Below are 20935 nucleotides of genomic sequence, written 5' to 3' on the forward strand. Positions count from 1 at the left end.
TTCACCGACGAAAATCATGGGTATAAGTTTGTAATTTCTCAATTTTGGTGCAGAGTTGAATCATAAAACTTCGATTTTCAGGAAGATGATATGTTTACTGAATTCACAGATTTGGAACAAAATTACATATCGATAATTTCGGAGTTAGGATTCAGGATTCACTGAGAATTCGATTTATTTTACACCAGAAATTCTAGTGAAATAAATACAATCGTTTCGAGAACCGAACTGTTTAAATGTCGTTGGAATTACAAGAAAATTTTGTAAAAAGTAATTTTATTGCGTGTGATTATACATTTGTGAATACTAAGATCTCTGGTTACAAGAACATTAAATCTATTTCTTCATCTTCGAACCAATATCAAATCATCGTAATAATTACAAGAAAACATAGTAAAAAAGCGGAAACAAAAAATTATCCTTGGATTTACTATCCTCTCCGTTTTTTATTACAGTTACCACAATAATATTCGGAGTTACAAGATCAGGAGTCCAATTTACGACGGAGAAAAGCTGTAGTTAGAAAAATTTCAGTAACAGTTGACAGAAAAAAGTGTGCTAGTCTCCAAAATTTTTTTTTTCCCGTGAAGGATCATAATTAAATTAAGGATAAAACATTCAAGATTTTTCTTTTACAGCCAAAGCCTATTCCAATTTGCAGCCAGAACTATATTTTCCGCTAATGGTAAAAAATTAAAATAGTTACGCACTGTTCGCCGTAACGAGAAATTTATCTCGATGTATTTTGGCACGATTCATTTCCCTCCTAAGTAAATGGAAACCTAAACGACTCGTCATGTTCCTGTTCTGATTCAAATTACTGCGGTAATGACTTTGACGGAATAAAATGAATCTCCTTAGTTTTATATACTGCGAGGCTCAGTCACAACGAAGTTTTTGGATTTAATTTTCGAAACAAAAATTACAAATACGGATCACGTTATCCTTTCGATGCAACAAATTGAATATAGATTTATCTTCCACATCGCATCATGCAGGTATTCATAAACAATTACTCGTATATTGATTAATTTTTGGATTCAAACACTGTTCACAATACAATCACGCGGTAAATGATAAATTTAGGAAAAAATGTGTACAGTCCGACATCTCAACATCGTAAGCGATGTAGTATTTATCATTTCGATCGCGTTATTTCAATGAATGAGATTCAATGAATAGATCGAATGAATTTACGAAATAGTTCGCAGAAGCGGCGCCAGATGGAGCCTGTAGTCGATACATGGCAGGTGTTTCAAAATGGCGGCCGCTTGGAGTTCTTCAAATGTTTCGAATGCCTTCAATCAGCAGGTGCCGGCCACCCGGCATAGTCAATGAATGAGTAAAAGCGGAACGTCCTTGCGAAGTGTCACCGTTACGTTCCAATTTTATAGTAACGTTAGAATCCGTTACGAGGTCGTTGCCATTTTGGCAATCGATGATGGATCGGCTAAGCTTACGTACAGTAAAATAACGTAGGGTTAACTGTTAGAATGAAGTCGAAGTTGTGTTGATCGAATGTTTAAATAGAGTGTAAATTTATTCGAATTGAACGGTAATTTTTAAGCAAGTAATGAATTAGAAAATTTAGGTAGTGAAAAATGTCTATTCTACGCATCGCCTATCAGCACGCTGGATTCACAAGGTATTTATTTTCTTTCTTATTTGATGGTATGTAGATTTTGAGGTTAACACGTGTCAAGCCTGCCTGCAGCTTCTCTGTAAACAACAATTCTCTGATTTCATTTGCGTATTTCTTCGAACTGGTGAACAGTTTGAACAGTCTGTAGCAGATAGCTGAAAAACGCCGATTCATTGCCCATGCGTATTTATCAGAATCACGTAATCGTGTCTAACAAATCTTGGGCTACCAAGTTTCACAAGGCAGAATGATAAACCAAAATGATGACAATGTATCTATGAGTAAGCAGATTCTGAAATCGTTTATTCAATTTTCACAAAAATAATCGGTGCTTCGATTTATCAATAACTGTAACTTTTCACAGACTAATCGCTAGTACGGATATTGAGCGTTGGTATTTAAACTGTAAACATTTATTATTGAACACAAGTATACAAATTGAAACTCAGTATCAATTCTTCCAGGAATCTGTGCTTACGATATTGCCTGGACACAAAGATAGAATCGTTAAGCAAGGTAAAGAGAGATTTCATTACGCATCTTCGCAGAGAATTCAGGCCTAAAATCAGAAGCGAACGTCCGTCTTACAACGCTGCCGCGTTTGGAATCGGTGGAATTGGTATAGCAACTGCGTGTGTGATGCAATGGGCACGAAGCAGAGTGTTATGTGAAGCCGACAGAACCGCTGGCGTGATAAAAGTTACCGAAAAAGAGCCAACTTTTCCATGGGCTAGATTCTTTCAGTACTTGTATCCGCATGTTTGGCACTTCTTGTTGGCATTGGCTGTAAGTTTTCAATCGTCCAATATAAGGATATCTTTATCGAATTATTTTTTTGAAACCTTATATCGCAGAAACTATCGATCTTTAGAAAACTCAATTTAAATTTAGTAAAGATAACTTCCTAACAATTTCATGCGGCTCGATTTACATTTAGCGTCAAGAATCTACGAAAGTTAAATTGTTGAAAAGACTGGTTTTGCTGTGTCAGCAAAGAATATTAAATATTTTACTTAACACTTTTAGAGTGCTCTCGCCGTTGCCGTGTTGAATATTTGGATTCCACAATGTATGAGTGAAGTTATAAACGTTGTGGCTAAACTATCTGACAAAACTGGCTTTTCCGAAAACACTGAAGGCAGAAGTGCGGCGTTTGTCATGTTTGAGAAATTGACACAGCCGACCTTTCGTTTGGCACGCATGTACGTAAGCCAAGTATGTGATTATTCTGAAAATATATCGGTAGAGTAGAGGAAATCTCGTTTATTGTAGAAAGAATATATTATGTATATACTCACATGGTTTGGATCTCATGCAATGTTAACAATTGAAATTATACTATAATTTTATCATTTTGACCTATTAATCGAAAAAGCACTTCTTCATATTGAAAAGTGTTGGTTGTAACACTGCTATTTCATCTTATCTGATTCCCGAATATCCTCCAATTGAATACTGTCATGATAAATATATCTAGTGAGTTGTGATAGTAAAATTTTCTACCTATATTCTATCAAAAATTAGGTAATAATTTTTACGATTACATAAGTCACCATCAAATTTAACATTGAATTTATTTCATAGGCACTCTTCACCTTCGTCTACATTTACACTCTTTCGGGAATTGGCGAAAAGATAGCGATGAGCCTTCGTCAAGATCTGTTCAAGTCAGTGATAATGCAGGACATGGCGTTCTTTGATAGAAACAGAACAGGAGAAATAGTAAATCGATTGACAAGTGATATACAAGATTTCAAGAGCGCGTTTAAAATGTGCTTTTCCCAAGGTCTCAAAAGCATTACGCAGATCGTCGGATGTGTTATCTCTATCATAATGATATCTCCGCAATTGACTGGTGTCATGGTGATGTGCGTTCCCACCGTAATATTAGTAGGTGCTATCCTCGGTTCAAGTTTGAGAAAAATGTCAAGCGAAGCTCAGAATCAGACAGCTAAATCAACGACCGTTTCCGAGGAAGCCATCAGCAACATCAGAACCGCAAGTGTTTTTGTTAAATTCATAACATCGTCGGCGAATGGTATTGAAAATCATGAGACTATTGATGCTTACCATTTGTTGTCTCTAGGTGAGAGCGTTTGCTGCGGAGGAAAGGGAAATCGAGTTGTTTTCCAATGAAGTTGAACTAGCAGCAGTGATGCATCAGCGCCTGGGCTTTGGTATCGGCCTTTTTCAGGGTGGGACTAATTTGTTTCTCAATGGAATAGTTTTGGGAACACTTTACCTGGGTGGACATCTCATGTCTATCGGTCAGCTGACTCCCGGGGATCTAATGGCGTTTTTAATGGCGACCCAAACTATTCAGAGATCTTTAACTCAACTGTCTCTTCTGTTCGGCAGCTATGTGAGAGGGATCAGTGCAGGCGGCAGAGTTTTTGAGGTAAATTTTTAACAGGTTTCACAATTTTTAATGGCGATAATTCAACAAATTTTGTTTTCTCTTTGTTTTATTACAGTTTCTTGACCTCCCACCATCTCCGCTGATGATTGGAGGCAACGTAATCACTGACAGATGTTTCAGGGGTAATATTGAATTTGAAAATGTTACTTTCGAGTATCCGACTCGACCGAACAAACCTATCCTGAAAAATTTCAATCTCAATATTCCTGCTGGTAAAACCGTTGCCATCGTTGGTGCTAGTGGGAATGGCAAAACGACAGTAGCCGCACTGCTTGAAAGGTTAGAAAACGTTAAGTCTCTTGACGTAAGTAGGCAGTTTTCAGAGAGAGTAAATAACATTTTTTTTCAGGTTGTACGACGTCGACGAAGGCTCAATCAAAATTGATGGCACAGATATCAGAACATTGAATTCAAGTTATCTAAGAGGCGGAGTGTTAGGTTACATAAATCAAGAACCTGTACTGTTCGCAACAACGATAATGGAGAATATCAGATATGGAATGCATGGAGCGACAGATTCCGAAGTATATTTCCAATTATATATTTTTGTCAAAGTTTACTTGTGTTTCAAACTCTTATTATTACAGGTAATAGAAGCAGCGAAAGAAGCAAATGCGGATGAATTCATTCGCAAATTTCCTCAAGAATATAACACTCTTGTCGGCGAAAGAGGCACGCAACTTTCGGGTGGCCAAAAGCAACGAGTAGCCATCGCCAGAGCGCTGCTTAAAAAACCTTCAATTCTAATTCTGGATGAGGCCACAAGGTAGGGTAATCCTTCATGTTATTTTTTCCCGACTCCATTATTTCCAATGCATTATGGCTACTGTGTATATGAGACTATCGACTTACGTTCCCTTGAAATATTCTATTACAGTGCGTTGGATTACGAAAGCGAGAGGGTCGTCCAAAGGGCTTTAGACTCCGCAGCTAAAGGTAGAACGGTTCTCATCATTGCTCATAGATTGAGCACGATAAAAAATGCAGATATTATTGTTGTCCTGCAAAACGGTGTGATTGTTGAGGTAATTATACAACACAAGAGTAACTTCTTTCAAATATTATATGCAGAGATGAGTATAACAGTGACTCGTAGTAATCTGATTTTTCACTTACTTACAAATTAATAGTTGTTGATTCTTTTTCAATTTTATTTCAATAGATCGGTAACCACGACGAGCTTACGATGAAAAATGGAGTTTATTACAACTTAGTGAATCAGCAAGAGAAACAGAAGAAGGACGAGACTGAAAATCGCCAACATGGCTGATTACGGTGCTGAAATATGTAACTCATGCGTCAGAGATCTTCGTTCAAGAGGATGATGTGATGCATAAATCAAGGTGAATTTTCAATTCCAATTATATTGTAGGAGGAAAGTTGTATACGGATATAGTAGTCATTTTTATTTATTCTTCTGTAAATTTCAATAAAATATTGCTAATCGGGTCGAAAATTTTCGTGTAATTCTTCATCAATTTAAACTATCAAGAAATGCGTAATTTCACCAATTTTTTTACCATTGAAGTATGCCAATGTACTAATAATGAATATCCATTAATTATCAAATGAAAGGTTGACTGTTTCTGGTGCTTGGAATGTAACCGTACAATGAACAGTTGAAATTATCTTGTTGGGTCCCGATCGCTGACAGCTGAAACTGTAAATTTTCTATCATTAGAAAACCTAATAGCAAAGCACAGAAATATCTTCTGTAAATGAAATGTAAAGTAGCAAGCAATGCACGTGTGATTTTGTTCAACTGTTTTAAAATGAGATGCACGATTCATGTAAATTTTGTTTTCATACAAAGTATGAAATCGCAGACTTTTGGCTATGAAAACTGGTCGTGAAATAGCTATTACATTATATCGCATTGAAATAATTGTTTAGTAGGCTCCGGGGCTTTTGTGAAAATGAACAATTTTCGAAAGAACGCTATAAAAATCGTTTCACGGATTGATAACAATCAGTTATGGTCAAATTAAACTCATAATATATGCAGATACTCACATCCTGGTAATTCGGTGGCATCTGTACAATATCCTCCATATTCATTGTAGATTAGTCCAGGTGGACAGGTGGAGTTTATTTGAACCAATTCATCGGTTTCCATGGTGCACATGAAAAACTCTCCACAGTGTACCGAATTAGCAAAGAAACCAATTGTATAACACTCGTCAGCTTGCACTATAGTTGTAACACTCGCTGGATCATCGCATGATAGGGTATCTGGGTTGAAGATTAATTCTCCTGAACAGGTATGTGATGTCATTAGAATTTCATCATTGATATTTTCACATGTGTAATATTTCTGAAGATCTTGAGTATTCCTGAATGTTCCTGGTCCAGTGCATTTTTCTGAAGAACTTGCACCATTCGAACATTCTGGTACGTTTGATACGTAATCACAAACGCCAAGTTGTTCGTTGAACCGAAGACAAGTGGGGCATTTATGAGGCAAAGTTGAAGTATTAGTGTTTAACATTTCACTGGTGCATTGTATGTATTCCGTGCAGCTGTTTTCAACTCTCGTAAATCCCACGGAAGAACACTCAACTGTAAAGAAAAAAGAAGCATTTTGATTCAGTTCTGGCAACAAAACGTTGTAAATTTAGTTGAAAGTGATCTTGAGAAATACAGCTCGAGGTAATATCTAAACGACTGAACAAAAGACTGTGTTACTATGTAAATTGCATACCTGTTACTGGCACTGAAGCCGTTGTCGTAATTGGGGATAATGTAACATCTACACAAATGGTAGTGGAACTATCAGTGGTTGTTTCTGTTGAACCCGTGGAAGTCATCTCCTCCATAGTGGTTCGGCTGTCGGTGGTCATCGTACTTGCTGTGCTCGACTGTCCCACAGTGGTTGAACTCTCCGTCGTAAATGAACTTCCAGTCGTAGTCGTGCTTTCGCCTGTCGTCGACGCTCCCAGCGTCGTCCATTTGACGGATGTTGATGCTTTCTCGGTGGTCCAACTTTCTGATGTTGATGAACTTCCGGATGTGGTTGTGTTTCCACTAGTTGTCGTTTCCGAGGAAGTAGTCTCTTTCTCCGTAGTTGAACTTTCAGTCGTGGTTGGACTTTGCGTCGTAGTCGTGCTTTCGCCTGTCGTCGACACTTCTGGAGTCGTCCATTTGACGGATGTAGTTGCTCCCTCGGTCGTCCAACTTTCGGATGTTGATGAACTTCCGGATGTAGTTGTGTCTCCGCTGGTTGTCGTTTCCGAAGAAGTAGTCTCTTTCTCCGTAGTTGAACTTTCAGTCGTGGTTGGACTTTGCGTCGTAGTTGTGCTTTCGCCTGTCGTCGACACTTCTGGAGTGGTCCATTTGACGGATGTAGTTGCTCCCTCAGTCGTCCAACTTTCGGATGTTGATGAACTTCCGGATGTAGTTGTGTCTCCGCTGGTTGTCGTTTCCGAGGAAGTAGTCTCTTCCTCCGTAGTTGAACATTCAGTCGTCGTTGGGCTTTCGGTCGTGGTCGTGCTTTTGCCTGTCGTCGACACTTCTGGAGTGGTCCATTTGACGGATGTAGTTGCTCCCTCAGTCGTCCAACTTTCGGATGTTGATGAACTTCCGGATGTAGTTGTGTCTCCGCTGGTTGTCGTTTCCGAGGAAGTAGTCTCTTTCTCCGTAGTTGAACTTTCACTCGTATTCGGACTTTGCGTCGTAGTCGTGCTTTCGCCTGTCGTCGACGCTCCCGGCGTCGTCCATTTGACGGATGTTGTTTCTTTCTCGGTGGTCCAACTTTCTGATGTTGATGAACTTTCCGATGTAGTTGTGTCTCCGCTGGTTGTCGTTTCCGAAGAAGTTGTCTCTTTCTCCGTAGTTGAACTTTCACTCGTATTCGGACTTTGCGTCGTAGTCGTGCTTTCGCCTGTCGTCGACGCTGCCGGCGTCGTCCATTTGACGGATGTTGTTTCTTTCTCGGAGGTCCAACTTTCTGATGTTGATGAACTTTCCGATGTAGTTGTGTCTCCGCTGGTTGTCGTTTCCGAAGAAGTTGTCTCTTTCTCCGTAGTTGAACTTTCAGTCGTGGTTGGACTTTGCGTCGTAGTCGTGCTTTCGCCTGTCGTCGACGCTTCCGGTGTTGTCCATTTGACGGACGTTGTTGCTCCCTCAGTCGTCCAACTTTCTGATGTCGATGAACTTCCGGATGTAGTTGTGTCTCCGCTAGTTGTTGTTTCCGAGGAAGTAGTCTCTTCCTCCGTAGTTGAACATTCAGTCGTGGTTGGACTTTGCGTCGTAGTCGTGCTTTCGCCTGTCGTCGACACTTCTGGAGTCGTCCATTTGACGGATGTAGTTGCTCCCTCAGTTGTCCAACTCTCTGATGTTGATGAACTTCCGGATGTAGTTGTGTCTCCGCTGGTTGTCGTTTCCGAAGAAGTTGTCTCTTTCTCCGTAGTTGAACTTTCAGTCGTGGTTGGACTTTGCGTCGTAGTCGTGCTTTCGCCTGTCGTCGACACTTCTGGAGTGGTCCATTTGACGGATGTAGTTGCTCCCTCAGTTGTCCAACTCTCTGATGTTGATGAACTTCCGGATGTAGTTGTGTCTCCGCTGGTTGTCGTTTCCGAAGAAGTTGTCTCTTTCTCCGTAGTTGAACTTTCACTCGTATTCGGACTTTGCGTCGTAGTCGTGCTTTCGCCTGTCGTCGACGCTGCCGGCGTCGTCCATTTGACGGATGTTGTTTCTTTCTCGGTGGTCCAACTTTCTGATGTTGATGAACTTTCCGATGTAGTTGTGTCTCCGCTGGTTGTCGTTTTCGAAGAAGTTGTCTCTTTCTCCGTAGTTGAACTTTCAGTCGTGGTTGGACTTTGCGTCGTAGTCGTGCTTTCGCCTGTCGTCGACACTTCTGGAGTGGTCCATTTGACGGATGTAGTTGCTCCCTTAGTTGTCCAACTCTCTGATGTTGATGAACTTCCGAATGTAGTTGTGTCTCCGCTGGTTGTCGTTTCCGAGGAAGTAGTCTCTTTCTCCGTAGTTGAATTTTCAGTCGTAGTTGGACTTTGCGTCGTAGTCGTGCTTTCGCCTGTCGTCGACACTTCTGAAGTGGTCCATTTGACGGATGTAGTTGCTCCCTCAGTTGTCCAACTCTCTGATGTTGATGAACTTCCGAATGTAGTTGTGTCTCCGCTGGTTGTCGTTTCCGAGGAAGTAGTCTCTTTCTCCGTAGTTGAATTTTCAGTCGTAGTTGGACTTTGCGTCGTAGTCGTGCTTTCGCCTGTCGTCGACGCTTCCGGTGTTGTCCATTTGACGGACGTTGTTGCTCCCTCAGTCGTCCAACTCTCTGATGTTGATGAACTTCCGGATGTAGTTGTGTCTCCGCTGGTTGTCGTTTCCGAAGACGTTGTCTCTTTCTCCGTAGTTGAACTTTCAGTCGTGGTTGGACTTTGCGTCGTAGTCGTGCTTTCGCCTGTCGTCGACACTTCTGGAGTGGTCCATTTGACGGATGTAGTTGCTCCCTCAGTTGTCCAACTCTCTGATGTTGATGAACTTCCGGATGTAGTTGTGTCTCCGCTGGTTGTCGTTTCCGAAGAAGTTGTCTCTTTCTCCGTAGTTGAACTTTCACTCGTATTCGGACTTTGCGTCGTAGTCGTGCTTTCGCCTGTCGTCGACGCTGCCGGCGTCGTCCATTTGACGGATGTTGTTTCTTTCTCGGTGGTCCAACTTTCTGATGTTGATGAACTTTCCGATGTAGTTGTGTCTCCGCTGGTTGTCGTTTCCGAAGAAGTTGTCTCTTTCTCCGTAGTTGAACTTTCAGTCGTGGTTGGACTTTGCGTCGTAGTCGTGCTTTCGCCTGTCGTCGACACTTCTGGAGTGGTCCATTTGACGGATGTAGTTGCTCCCTCAGTTGTCCAACTCTCTGATGTTGATGAACTTCCGGATGTAGTTGTGTCTCCGCTGGTTGTCGTTTCCGAAGAAGTTGTCTCTTTCTCCGTAGTTGAACTTTCACTCGTATTCGGACTTTGCGTCGTAGTCGTGCTTTCGCCTGTCGTCGACGCTGCCGGCGTCGTCCATTTGACGGATGTTGTTTCTTTCTCGGTGGTCCAACTTTCTGATGTTGATGAACTTTCCGATGTAGTTGTGTCTCCGCTGGTTGTCGTTTCCGAAGAAGTTGTCTCTTTCTCCGTAGTTGAACTTTCAGTCGTGGTTGGACTTTGCGTCGTAGTCGTGCTTTCGCCTGTCGTCGACACTTCTGGAGTGGTCCATTTGACGGATGTAGTTGCTCCCTTAGTTGTCCAACTCTCTGATGTTGATGAACTTCCGAATGTAGTTGTGTCTCCGCTGGTTGTCGTTTCCGAGGAAGTAGTCTCTTTCTCCGTAGTTGAATTTTCAGTCGTAGTTGGACTTTGCGTCGTAGTCGTGCTTTCGCCTGTCGTCGACACTTCTGAAGTGGTCCATTTGACGGATGTAGTTGCTCCCTCAGTTGTCCAACTCTCTGATGTTGATGAACTTCCGAATGTAGTTGTGTCTCCGCTGGTTGTCGTTTCCGAGGAAGTAGTCTCTTTCTCCGTAGTTGAATTTTCAGTCGTAGTTGGACTTTGCGTCGTAGTCGTGCTTTCGCCTGTCGTCGACGCTTCCGGTGTTGTCCATTTGACGGACGTTGTTGCTCCCTCAGTCGTCCAACTCTCTGATGTTGATGAACTTCCGGATGTAGTTGTGTCTCCGCTGGTTGTCGTTTCCGAAGACGTTGTCTCTTTCTCCGTAGTTGAACTTTCAGTCGTGGTTGGACTTTGCGTCGTAGTCGTGCTTTCGCCTGTCGTCGACACTTCTGGAGTGGTCCATTTGACGGATGTAGTTGCTCCCTCAGTTGTCCAACTCTCTGATGTTGATGAACTTCCGGATGTAGTTGTGTCTCCGCTGGTTGTCGTTTCCGAAGAAGTTGTCTCTTTCTCCGTAGTTGAACTTTCACTCGTATTCGGACTTTGCGTCGTAGTCGTGCTTTCGCCTGTCGTCGACGCTGCCGGCGTCGTCCATTTGACGGATGTTGTTTCTTTCTCGGTGGTCCAACTTTCTGATGTTGATGAACTTTCCGATGTAGTTGTGTCTCCGCTGGTTGTCGTTTCCGAAGAAGTTGTCTCTTTCTCCGTAGTTGAACTTTCAGTCGTGGTTGGACTTTGCGTCGTAGTCGTGCTTTCGCCTGTCGTCGACACTTCTGGAGTGGTCCATTTGACGGATGTAGTTGCTCCCTCAGTTGTCCAACTCTCTGATGTTGATGAACTTCCGGATGTAGTTGTGTCTCCGCTGGTTGTCGTTTCCGAAGAAGTTGTCTCTTTCTCCGTAGTTGAACTTTCACTCGTATTCGGACTTTGCGTCGTAGTCGTGCTTTCGCCTGTCGTCGACGCTGCCGGCGTCGTCCATTTGACGGATGTTGTTTCTTTCTCGGTGGTCCAACTTTCTGATGTTGATGAACTTTCCGATGTAGTTGTGTCTCCGCTGGTTGTCGTTTCCGAAGAAGTTGTCTCTTTCTCCGTAGTTGAACTTTCAGTCGTGGTTGGACTTTGCGTCGTAGTCGTGCTTTCACCTGTCGTCGACACTTCTGGAGTGGTCCATTTGACGGATGTAGTTGCTCCCTCAGTTGTCCAACTCTCTGATGTTGATGAACTTCCGGATGTAGTTGTGTCTCCGCTGGTTGTCGTTTCCGAGGAAGTAGTCTCTTTCTCCGTAGTTGAATTTTCAGTCGTAGTTGGACTTTGCGTCGTAGTCGTGCTTTTGCCTGTCGTCGACGCTTCCGGTGTTGTCCATTTGACGGACGTTGTTGCTCCCTCAGTCGTCCAACTCTCTGATGTTGATGAACTTCCGGATGTAGTTGTGTCTCCGCTGGTTGTCGTTTCCGAAGAAGTTGTCTCTTTCTCCGTAGTTGAACTTTCAGTCGTGGTTGGACTTTGCGTCGTAGTCGTGCTTTCGCCTGTCGTCGACACTTCTGGAGTGGTCCATTTGACGGATGTAGTTGCTCCCTCAGTTGTCCAACTCTCTGATGTTGATGAACTTCCGGATGTAGTTGTGTCTCCGCTGGTTGTCGTTTCCGAGGAAGTAGTCTCTTTCTCCGTAGTTGAATTTTCAGTCGTAGTTGGACTTTGCGTCGTAGTCGTGCTTTTGCCTGTCGTCGACGCTTCCGGTGTTGTCCATTTGACGGACGTTGTTGCTCCCTCAGTCGTCCAACTCTCTGATGTTGATGAACTTCCGGATGTAGTTGTGTCTCCGCTGGTTGTCGTTTCCGAGAAAGTAGTCCCTTTCTCCGTAGTTGAATTTTCAGTCGTAGTTGGACTTTGCGTCGTAGTCGTGCTTTCGCCTGTCGTCGACGCTTCCGGTGTTGTCCATTTGACGGATGTAGTTGCTTCCTCAGTCGTCCAACTTGCGGATGTTGATGAACTTTCGGATGTAGTTGTGTCTCCGCTGGTTGTCGTTTCCGAAGACGTTGTCTCTTTCTCCGTAGTTGAACTTTCAGTCGTGGTTGGACTTTGCGTCGTAGTCGTGCTTTCGCCTGTCGTCGACACTTCTGGAGTGGTCCATTTGACGGATGTAGTTGCTTTCTCAGTCGTCCAACTTGCGGATGTTGATGAACTTTCGGATGTAGTTGTGTCTCCGCTGGTTGTCGTTTCCGAAGACGTTGTCTCTTTCTCCGTAGTTGAACTTTCAGTCGTGGTTGGACTTTGCGTCGTAGTCGTGCTTTCGCCTGTCGTCGACACTTCTGGAGTGGTCCATTTGACGGATGTAGTTGCTTTCTCAGTCGTCCAACTTGCGGATGTTGATGAACTTTCGGATGTAGTTGTGTCTCCGCTGGTTGTCGTTTCCGAAGACGTTGTCTCTTTCTCCGTAGTTGAACTTTCAGTCGTGGTTGGACTTTGCGTCGTAGTCGTGCTTTCGCCTGTCGTCGACACTTCTGGAGTGGTCCATTTGACGGATGTAGTTGCTCCCTCAGTTGTCCAACTCTCTGATGTTGATGAACTTCCGGATGTAGTTGTGTCTCCGCTGGTTGTCGTTTCCAAAGAAGTTGTCTCTTTCTCCGTAGTTGAACTTTCACTCGCATTCGGACTTTGCGTCGTAGTCGTGCTTTCGCCTGTCGTCGACGCTGCCGGCGTCGTCCATTTGACGGATGTTGTTTCTTTCTCGGTGGTCCAACTTTCTGATGTTGATGAACTTTCCGATGTAGTTGTGTCTCCGCTGGTTGTCGTTTCCGAAGAAGTTGTCTCTTTCTCCGTAGTTGAACTTTCAGTCGTGGTTGGACTTTGCGTCGTAGTCGTGCTTTCGCCTGTCGTCGACACTTCTGGAGTGGTCCATTTGACGGATGTAGTTGCTCCCTCAGTCGTCCAACTTTTGGATGTTGATGAACTTCCGGATGTAGTTGTGTCTCCGCTGGTTGTCGTTTCCGAAGAAGTTGTCTCTTTCTCCGTAGTTGAACTTTCAGTCGTGGTTGGACTTTGCGTCGTAGTCGTGCTTTCGCCTGTCGTCGACACTTCTGGAGTGGTCCATTTGACGGATGTAGTTGCTCCCTCAGTCGTCCAACTTTTGGATGTTGATGAACTTCCGGATGTAGTTGTGTCTCCGCTGGTTGTCGTTTCCGAGGAAGTAGTCCCTTTCTCCGTAGTTGAATTTTCAGTCGTAGTTGGACTTTGCGTCGTAGTCGTGCTTTCGCCTGTCGTCGACGCTTCCGATGTTGTCCATTTGACGGACGTTGTTGCTCCCTCAGTCGTCCAACTTTCTGATGTTGATGAACTTCCGGATGTAGTTGTGTCTCCGCTAGTTGTTGTTTCCGAGGAAGTAGTCTCTTCCTCCGTAGTTGAACATTCAGTCGTGGTTGGACTTTGCGTCGTAGTCGTGCTTTCGCCTGTCGTCGACACTTCTGGAGTCGTCCATTTGACGGATGTAGTTGCTTCCTCAGTCGTCCAACTTGCGGATGTTGATGAACTTTCGGATGTAGTTGTGTCTCCGCTGGTTGTCGTTTCCGAAGACGTTGTCTCTTTCTCCGTAGTTGAACTTTCAGTCGTGGTTGGACTTTGCGTCGTAGTCGTGCTTTCGCCTGTCGTCGACACTTCTGGAGTGGTCCATTTGACGGATGTAGTTGCTTCCTCAGTCGTCCAACTTGCGGATGTTGATGAACTTTCGGATGTAGTTGTGTCTCCGCTGGTTGTCGTTTCCGAAGACGTTGTCTCTTTCTCTGTAGTTGAACTTTCACTCGTATTCGGACTTTGCGTCGTAGTCGTGCTTTCGCCTGTCGTCGACGCTCCCGGCGTCGTCCATTTGACGGATGTTGTTTCTATCTCGGTGGTCCAACTTTCTGATGTTGATGAACTTTCCGATGTAGTTGTGTCTCCGCTGGTTGTCGTTTCCGAGGAAGTAGTCCCTTTCTCCGTAGTTGAATTTTCAGTCGTAGTTGGACTTTGCGTCGTAGTCGTGCTTTCGCCTGTCGTCGACGCTTCCGGTGTTGTCCATTTGACGGATGTAGTTGCTTCCTCAGTCGTCCAACTTGCGGATGTTGATGAACTTTCGGATGTAGTTGTGTCTCCGCTGGTTGTCGTTTCCGAAGACGTTGTCTCTTTCTCCGTAGTTGAAATTTCAGTCGTGGTTGGACTTTGCGTCGTAGTCGTGCTTTCGCCTGTCGTCGACACTTCTGGAGTGGTCCATTTGACGGATGTAGTTGCTCCCTCAGTTGTCCAACTCTCTGATGTTGATGAACTTCGGGATGTAGTTGTGTCTCTGCTGGTTGTCGTTTCCGAAGAAGTTGTCTCTTTCTCCGTAGTTGAACTTTCAGTCGTGGTTGGACTTTGCGTCGTAGTCGTGCTTTCGCCTGTCGTCGACACTTCTGGAGTGGTCCATTTGACGGATGTAGTTGCTTCCTCAGTCGTCCAACTTGCGGATGTTGATGAACTTTCGGATGTAGTTGTGTCTCCGCTGGTTGTCGTTTCCGAAGACGTTGTCTCTTTCTCCGTAGTTGAACTTTCAGTCGTGGTTGGACTTTGCGTCGTAGTCGTGCTCTCGCCTGTCGTCGACGCTTCCGGTGTTGTCCATTTGACGGATGTAGTTGCTCCCTCAGTCGTCCAACTTTCGGATGTTGATGAACTTCCGGATGTAGTTGTGTCTCCGCTGGTTGTCGTTTCCGAGGAAGTAGTCTCTTTCTCCGTAGTTGAATTTTCAGTCGTAGTTGGACTTTGCGTCGTAGTCGTGCTTTCGCCTGTCGTCGACGCTTCCGGTGTTGTCCATTTGACGGACGTTGTTGCTCCCTCAGTCGTCCAACTTTCTGATGTTGACGAACTTCCGGATGTAGTTGTGTCTCCGCTAGTTGTTGTTTCCGAGGAAGTAGTCTCTTCCTCCGTAGTTGAACATTCAGTCGTGGTTGGACTTTGCGTCGTAGTCGTGCTTTCGCCTGTCGTCGACACTTCTGGAGTCGTCCATTTGACGGATGTAGTTGCTCCCTCAGTTGTCCAACTCTCTGATGTTGATGAACTTCCGGATGTAGTTGTGTCTCCGCTGGTTGTCGTTTCCGAGGAAGTAGTCTCTTTCTCCGTAGTTGAATTTTCAGTCGTAGTTGGACTTTGCGTCGTAGTCGTGCTTTCGCCTGTCGTCGACGCTTCCGGTGTTGTCCATTTGACGGACGTTGTTGCTCCCTCAGTCGTCCAACTTTCTGATGTTGATGAACTTCCGGATGTAGTTGTGTCTCCGCTGGTTGTCGTTTCCGAGGAAGTTGTCTCTTTCTCCGTAGTTGAACTTTCACTCGTATTCGGACTTTGCGTCGTAGTCGTGCTTTCGCCTGTCGTCGACGCTGCCGGCGTCGTCCATTTGACGGATGTTGTTTCTTTCTCGGTGGTCCAACTTTCTGATGTTGATGAACTTTCCGATGTAGTTGTGTCTCCGCTGGTTGTCGTTTCCGAAGAAGTTGTCTCTTTCTCCGTAGTTGAACTTTCAGTCGTGGTTGGACTTTGCGTCGTAGTCGTGCTTTCGCCTGTCGTCGACACTTCTGGAGTGGTCCATTTGACGGATGTAGTTGCTCCCTCAGTCGTCCAACTTTCGGATGTTGATGAACTTCCGGATGTAGTTGTGTCCCCGCTGGTTGTCGTTTCCGAAGGAGTAGTCTCTTTCTCCGTAGTTGAACTTTCAGTCGTAGTTTGACTTTGCGTCGTAGTCGTGCTTTCGCGTGTCGTCGACACTTCTGGAGTCGTCCATTTGACGGACGTTGTTGCTCCCTCAGTCGTCCAACTTTCTGATGTTGATGAACTTCCGGATGTAGTTGTGTCTCCGCTAGTTGTCGTTTCCGAGGAAGTAGTCTCTTCCTCCGTCGTTGAACATTCAGTCGTCGTTGGACTTTCCGTCGTGGTCGTGCTTCTGCCTGTCGTCGACACTTCTGGAGTCGTCCATGCGACAGATGTAGTTGCTCCTTGAGTCGTCGAACTTCCTGATGTTGATGAACTTACGGATGTAGTTGTGTCTCCGCTAGTTGTCGTTTCCGAGGAAGTAGTCCCTTTCTCCGTAGTCCAACTTTCAGTCGTAGTTGGACTTTCCGTCGTAGTCGTGCTTCTGCCTGTCGTCGACACTTCTGGAGTCGTCCATTTGACGGACGTAGTTGCTCCCTCAGTCGTCGAACTTTCTGATGTTGATGAACTTTCGGATGTAGTTGTGTCTCCGCTTGTCGTTGATTCAGAAAAAGTGGTCGCTTCCTCGGTAGTGGAACTCTCGTCATTAGTCTCACACCCGCTATTCTCATCATCGCATGGTCTGTTTACCGAGCAAATTTGACTACGTCCATTATACGTAGTACCGGACGGACATTGCATCATTTGCTGAAAAAAATGTGTTGTGTTTGTACTACACATGTAGAATACCTTGCAGTCCTCTTCAACAGGAAATCGACCGGTCGTATTGCATGAATCCAATTCGATATCGTCACGAATTCCATTTTTAATTCGAATGGTGGGAATCACTTCTATCACAATTTCAGTTGTACAAGTTTCTATCAGCCAATTGTAGTATTTCTCCTCCTCACACTCCATCAAAATTAGTACATCCGACGAGCAGAAGTAATATTGTTTTGGGTTCTGTGAATGCGGATACAAACTACTGGTTTCGCAAATTCCCGATGTTTCCGAAACATAGTACCCTTCTCCAGGTATTTCAGTGCATTGTTTCGTTTCTGCATTCATGTACTGCCCCTCCGTACATGTATTCGCCTGGAATTGTGTTTTAGAATGCACTAATAATGGGTCTCCAGTAGCGCCGAGTCATTTGCTCGAGCATTGGTCAGTATTATATGTAAATTGCAGTTACCCTGATAGTGTATCATATATGGTACTATTTACTAATCACATCCTTGGATATTCATATCCCCACGCTCGATCCATCAATATATCACAATAATCAGCTATTTTTCTCTATCGATTTGTTAGATCGTTCAAAGTTTTAACAATAATAAGATATTGACGCTATCGCTTCTACAGTTAGAGTAAGAAAGTGATTGATAACTTACGGATCCTGACGAGGTACTTGAAGCAAGTATTGATATCACGAGTAGGACTCTGTTCGGCGAGAGCATTTCGCAGATTTGTGTTTCCTGACGAATTGCAAAGAACTGAGGAACATTAGTCGCGAGTGCAGGTAATAGTTCTGTTTTTGTACGAGTCTACCAATGAAAACTTTATCGAAATATCGGTACGAGACTGTTCACGCACCTGATACATGATCGTGTCGTCGAACGTGCTTAAAGTCAACACATTTCCGAGCTGCATAGCATTCGGCTTCTCTGTACTCCACATTGTGACCTTGCATCGTCACGCCTTTCGTCTTTGTGTTATTTTCGATATTGTTTATACATATTCGTCGAAAATCCTTCCACAAGAAAATTCACTTGTCGGTATTGAATTTCCAATCTCCTCAAAGCAACTCATACGTATTTCACACGCCGCATGTCTCACGATTTCGAACGTCATTTCACACGTTAATCTGTAAGAACGTTAAAACATATGACTATAAAACTTGGTATTTCCTCACGAATTCGAGTATAGATAGTGTTTGTTACATCCTGATGTTTTATTAGCAGAGTGGTTTCGTGAAAAGTAATCGGTTTTATTTATTATTTCTCTTTTAATGGTCTGCAGTGAGAACTCAAACGACCGGTAGTTCCAGTTTATTACCATCCGTATCAACATTAACGTATTTCCTTAGTATATAAAAAGATTTTACGTATTAGTACAAAATATTATCACAGTCGAAGCTCCTTAATTTCTCAAAATTTGAACTTCGCTGTACTTTTCAAAAACTAAAGTTTGTTTTTTACGCTCTCTACATGTTATTACAGCAAGCCTGAGGACTTGGTCTTCTAAGAGTGAAACTTACATAGTAACCTACGCGTTTAAGGAATCATGAATGCCATTTTTCAGATAAATTTCTTTTGTTCGCCACGTCATGTCGAAACGTTTGGACTCTAGTATAGAAACGTTACGCTATACACGAACGTATCGCTGTTCGAAGAATTCAAATTCATGACGCACAGTTTGGCATACTAGCATTGATTTGCGGGAAAAAATGTATCCAAACTTTGTATAAGGATAGGGTATGATCTGAATACAAGAAAGTTATAAGTCTGTGGGGAACAAATTATGAATAAGATCATTTATTCAGTATCCATTAAAAGAACGGGACATAAAATTGAAAGGAAAACAAAGTTAACAATCTGTGGTTATGATTAAGTATTTACACCTTATATATTTACACCTCAAGTACAAACATCTATACCCCAATTATCTTCGTCTACATCCAATTTACATCATTTTCATACCATTTTCATCCTTTACAAATAAATATGATTAATCGAATTATTTGCTCACAATCTATGGCGTACAGCACAGTGTCGAAACAGATGCCGATGCCGATGCGAGTTGGGATTGACAATGTCATCTCGCGTTTGTTCAAGGTGCAGAATTTAACGAGTAATTTGAAAAAATAAAAGGTGAAGAATTTAAATGAAAGCGATAAAATTAATAAATCAAACCACCTTCTGTTTGAGGTATACAGATATTTCTCACATTCGTTCAATGCAAACTGATGGAACAACAAATGTATGTTTTATAAACTTTTCAGTCTAGCCCCAGAGCTCAATAGATAAGTGAAATTGTTTCATTTATCGTATGGATTATCATCATTTATAATTATAGAGGGCTGAGATCAGAGTGTTTGAAACAATTTGACATACATATAAATCATGTCGGTAATATTGCGTGGATATCATTCCGTAAAGTACACAATCCACAGTCCATAATCATATCCACTGATTTCATAAAGACTGGGAGTGAAATTCTGCGTAAATAAAAGCTAAAAAATTATCTTTTACATAATTAATCCCTGCAATTTATCACCATCGTCGTCCTACGATACTTTTGTATTTCACAAGTACACAATAGGGTCTTTGTTTTTTCTTTTTTTTTTCCGGAGTCAATACAGAGTAGCCTTATCAAAATTGTTTTGCATAAACTATGACGCTTTTCCCACAAGAATCGTTGACGTAATATTCACAGCGCATATGCCGTATTGTGTTTCACGTGAAAGCCTGCCATCGTTTTGCGTCATACTTACTCAATTTATTATTATCAGCGTGCAGTTAAGTAACAAATACACCCCAGACCCAACCCCCTATGTCTCACCAATCATCCTGCGGTAGTTTGTATGTAAAATTGTCACTTCTGATCACTGTAATCCCAGCGCCGTAATACGGCATTACGTAATGCGAACCATCAGCCGGACCCACTACTTGAGTCGCTATTAGTATAACGTCGAAAAATTGACCAACAAACAGAAATCCCAAAGTGCTCAGCTTCAGCAGACCCAACGCCGGATAACCGAGGTAAAATCTGTCCGCTCCGAACATTCCAAGGAATATCGAAAGCAGCAGCGACGTCTCGAAGGAATACCCGTTTCTGCGCAAGGAATAATACAGTTTTAGATATCATGGCTGAAATGTTGTATAAACTACCAGAACTATTTTTTCAACTTTTTCTCATAAGAATTTCTTCACTTACGTCCATTTGCACGGTATATCTTTTTTGAACGTGTTGTTTCCGGTCTCTTCGCACACCAGATCTGTGGCGGCAAGGCAGGTGACTGAAAAAAAGAAACGTTAGTCGATTTATAACATTCTGACGGTCACATATCTAACAAAGTCAGCGGGGACAAAGGACACATCTGATTGTTAACCTCAAAGATTAAGTGAGGTTAGATCAGGTAAAGAATGAATTTCGAGGGAACTTGAGGAGCGGGTCAAGTCGAGCCGAACAAAAATTGCAATTTCACCGCACGTATTCACCTTTGGCCTTGTTTTCTTTCGTGCATCCTTTCGGCTGTTGAGTTTTAAGGTCGATAAATTCGTAGTCTGGATGCGGGCATATGTATTGGCCGAGTCTGAGGTTGTTGCAATCGATATTTGGCACCTGATTACAATCGCATTTTACGATCAATATCATAATCACCGTCGTCAACAGCTCGGTATAATTACACCAGCGATTATTCATTCTTCCAAATTCATTTCAAGCCACGCGTCGCTCATGCCATTATCGTGTCAAAACTTCGTGTTTAACAAATTTAACGTAACGTAACGTAACCTACAAAAATCACATTTGACTAACGTCAGATTCAGTGATTTGGTTCGATAACATCTCACGAGATGTCGCTACCGAACCGTCAGAACATTTTGCCCTCTGCCGAGCATTTTGTTAACTAGATTTGCCGCAAAACTGGCGCGGGAGTCTGTTCAAATTATTCCCATTGGCATAATGAATGACAAAATAAAAAATGATAATAATAATAAAAAGACGCACAACACGCGAAACAGAAATAAAATTTTCGTCTATCATTTCGAGTTCAACCGCCCAGTTGGAATTTTAATCTTG

At 43.1% G+C, this 20935-nt stretch overlaps 3 protein-coding genes across 10 annotated transcripts; 1 reads left to right on the top strand and 2 right to left on the bottom strand.

The window, feature by feature from the left end:
• The first annotated feature begins 1300 nt into the window (after nt 1-1300).
• LOC107221475 (mitochondrial potassium channel ATP-binding subunit) lies at nt 1301-5374 on the top strand. Of its 3 annotated transcripts, none has more exons than XM_015660476.2 (10): nt 1301-1645; nt 2107-2428; nt 2669-2857; nt 3227-3640; nt 3729-4040; nt 4117-4340; nt 4411-4585; nt 4649-4827; nt 4939-5086; nt 5224-5365. In XM_015660476.2, the coding sequence occupies exons 1-10, from the start codon at nt 1602-1604 to the stop codon at nt 5329-5331; spliced, it is 2115 nt and encodes a 704-aa protein (XP_015515962.2). In that variant the 5' UTR covers nt 1301-1601; the 3' UTR covers nt 5332-5365. The 3 variants fall into 3 exon arrangements, with proteins under 3 accessions (XP_015515962.2, XP_046598045.1, XP_046598046.1); XM_046742090.1 differs by lacking the exon at nt 1301-1645 and adding an exon at nt 1827-1923 and having other exon boundaries at nt 5224-5374; XM_046742089.1 differs by lacking the exon at nt 2669-2857.
• An 80-nt stretch (nt 5375-5454) lies between these two features.
• Nucleotides 5455-17648, bottom strand: LOC107221474 (serine-rich adhesin for platelets). Of its 6 annotated transcripts, none has more exons than XM_046742086.1 (5): nt 17524-17648; nt 16550-17227; nt 6763-16339; nt 6075-6620; nt 5455-5721 (listed from the first exon to the last, which is right to left on the bottom strand). In XM_046742086.1, exons 1-5 carry the CDS (start codon nt 17587-17589, stop codon nt 5687-5689), a joined length of 10902 nt encoding a protein of 3633 aa, XP_046598042.1. In that variant the 5' UTR covers nt 17590-17648; the 3' UTR covers nt 5455-5686. The 6 variants fall into 6 exon arrangements, with proteins under 6 accessions (XP_046598042.1, XP_046598040.1, XP_046598041.1 ...); XM_046742084.1 differs by having other exon boundaries at nt 6763-14891; nt 15084-17227; XM_046742085.1 differs by having other exon boundaries at nt 6763-10437; nt 10630-17227.
• A 1742-nt stretch (nt 17649-19390) lies between these two features.
• Nucleotides 19391-20686, bottom strand: LOC107225096 (TM2 domain-containing protein CG10795). Its single transcript, XM_015665432.2, has 3 exons — nt 20353-20686; nt 20069-20150; nt 19391-19966 (listed from the first exon to the last, which is right to left on the bottom strand). Exons 1-3 carry the CDS (start codon nt 20555-20557, stop codon nt 19690-19692), a joined length of 564 nt encoding a protein of 187 aa, XP_015520918.1. The 5' UTR covers nt 20558-20686; the 3' UTR covers nt 19391-19689.
• Between the last annotated feature and the right edge of the window lie 249 nt (nt 20687-20935).

Source organism: Neodiprion lecontei, chromosome 5 (genome assembly GCF_021901455.1).
Source record: "Neodiprion lecontei isolate iyNeoLeco1 chromosome 5, iyNeoLeco1.1, whole genome shotgun sequence".
In the NCBI taxonomy this organism is placed as follows: Eukaryota; Metazoa; Arthropoda; class Insecta; order Hymenoptera; family Diprionidae; genus Neodiprion; species Neodiprion lecontei.

Bases quoted from the DNA above. Each gene is read 5' to 3' on its own strand.
- LOC107221475 (XM_015660476.2), top strand. From the start codon at position 1,602: ATGTCTATTCTACGCATCGCCTATCAGCACGCTGGATTCACAAG. The intron at 3,641-3,728 runs GCAAGTGTTTTT...TGTTGTCTCTAG, and splicing joins CCATCAGCAACATCAGAACC to GTGAGAGCGTTTGCTGCGGA. The intron at 4,586-4,648 runs GTATATTTCCAA...TTATTATTACAG, and splicing joins ATGGAGCGACAGATTCCGAA to GTAATAGAAGCAGCGAAAGA.
- LOC107221474 (XM_046742083.1), bottom strand. From the start codon at position 17,589: ATGCTCTCGCCGAACAGAGTCCTACTCGTGATATCAATACTTGCTTCA. The intron at 6,621-6,762 runs GTATGCAATTTA...TTTTCTTTACAG, and splicing joins GGCTTCAGTGCCAGTAACAG to TTGAGTGTTCTTCCGTGGGA. The intron at 5,722-6,074 runs GTGAGTATCTGC...GAAAATTTACAG, and splicing joins TGCCACCGAATTACCAGGAT to TTTCAGCTGTCAGCGATCGG.
- LOC107225096 (XM_015665432.2), bottom strand. From the start codon at position 20,557: ATGAATAATCGCTGGTGTAATTATACCGAGCTGTTGACGACGGTGATT. The intron at 20,151-20,352 runs GTGAATACGTGC...TCTTTTTTTCAG, and splicing joins GAAAGAAAACAAGGCCAAAG to TCACCTGCCTTGCCGCCACA. The intron at 19,967-20,068 runs GTAAGTGAAGAA...TTCCTTGCGCAG, and splicing joins GATATACCGTGCAAATGGAC to AAACGGGTATTCCTTCGAGA.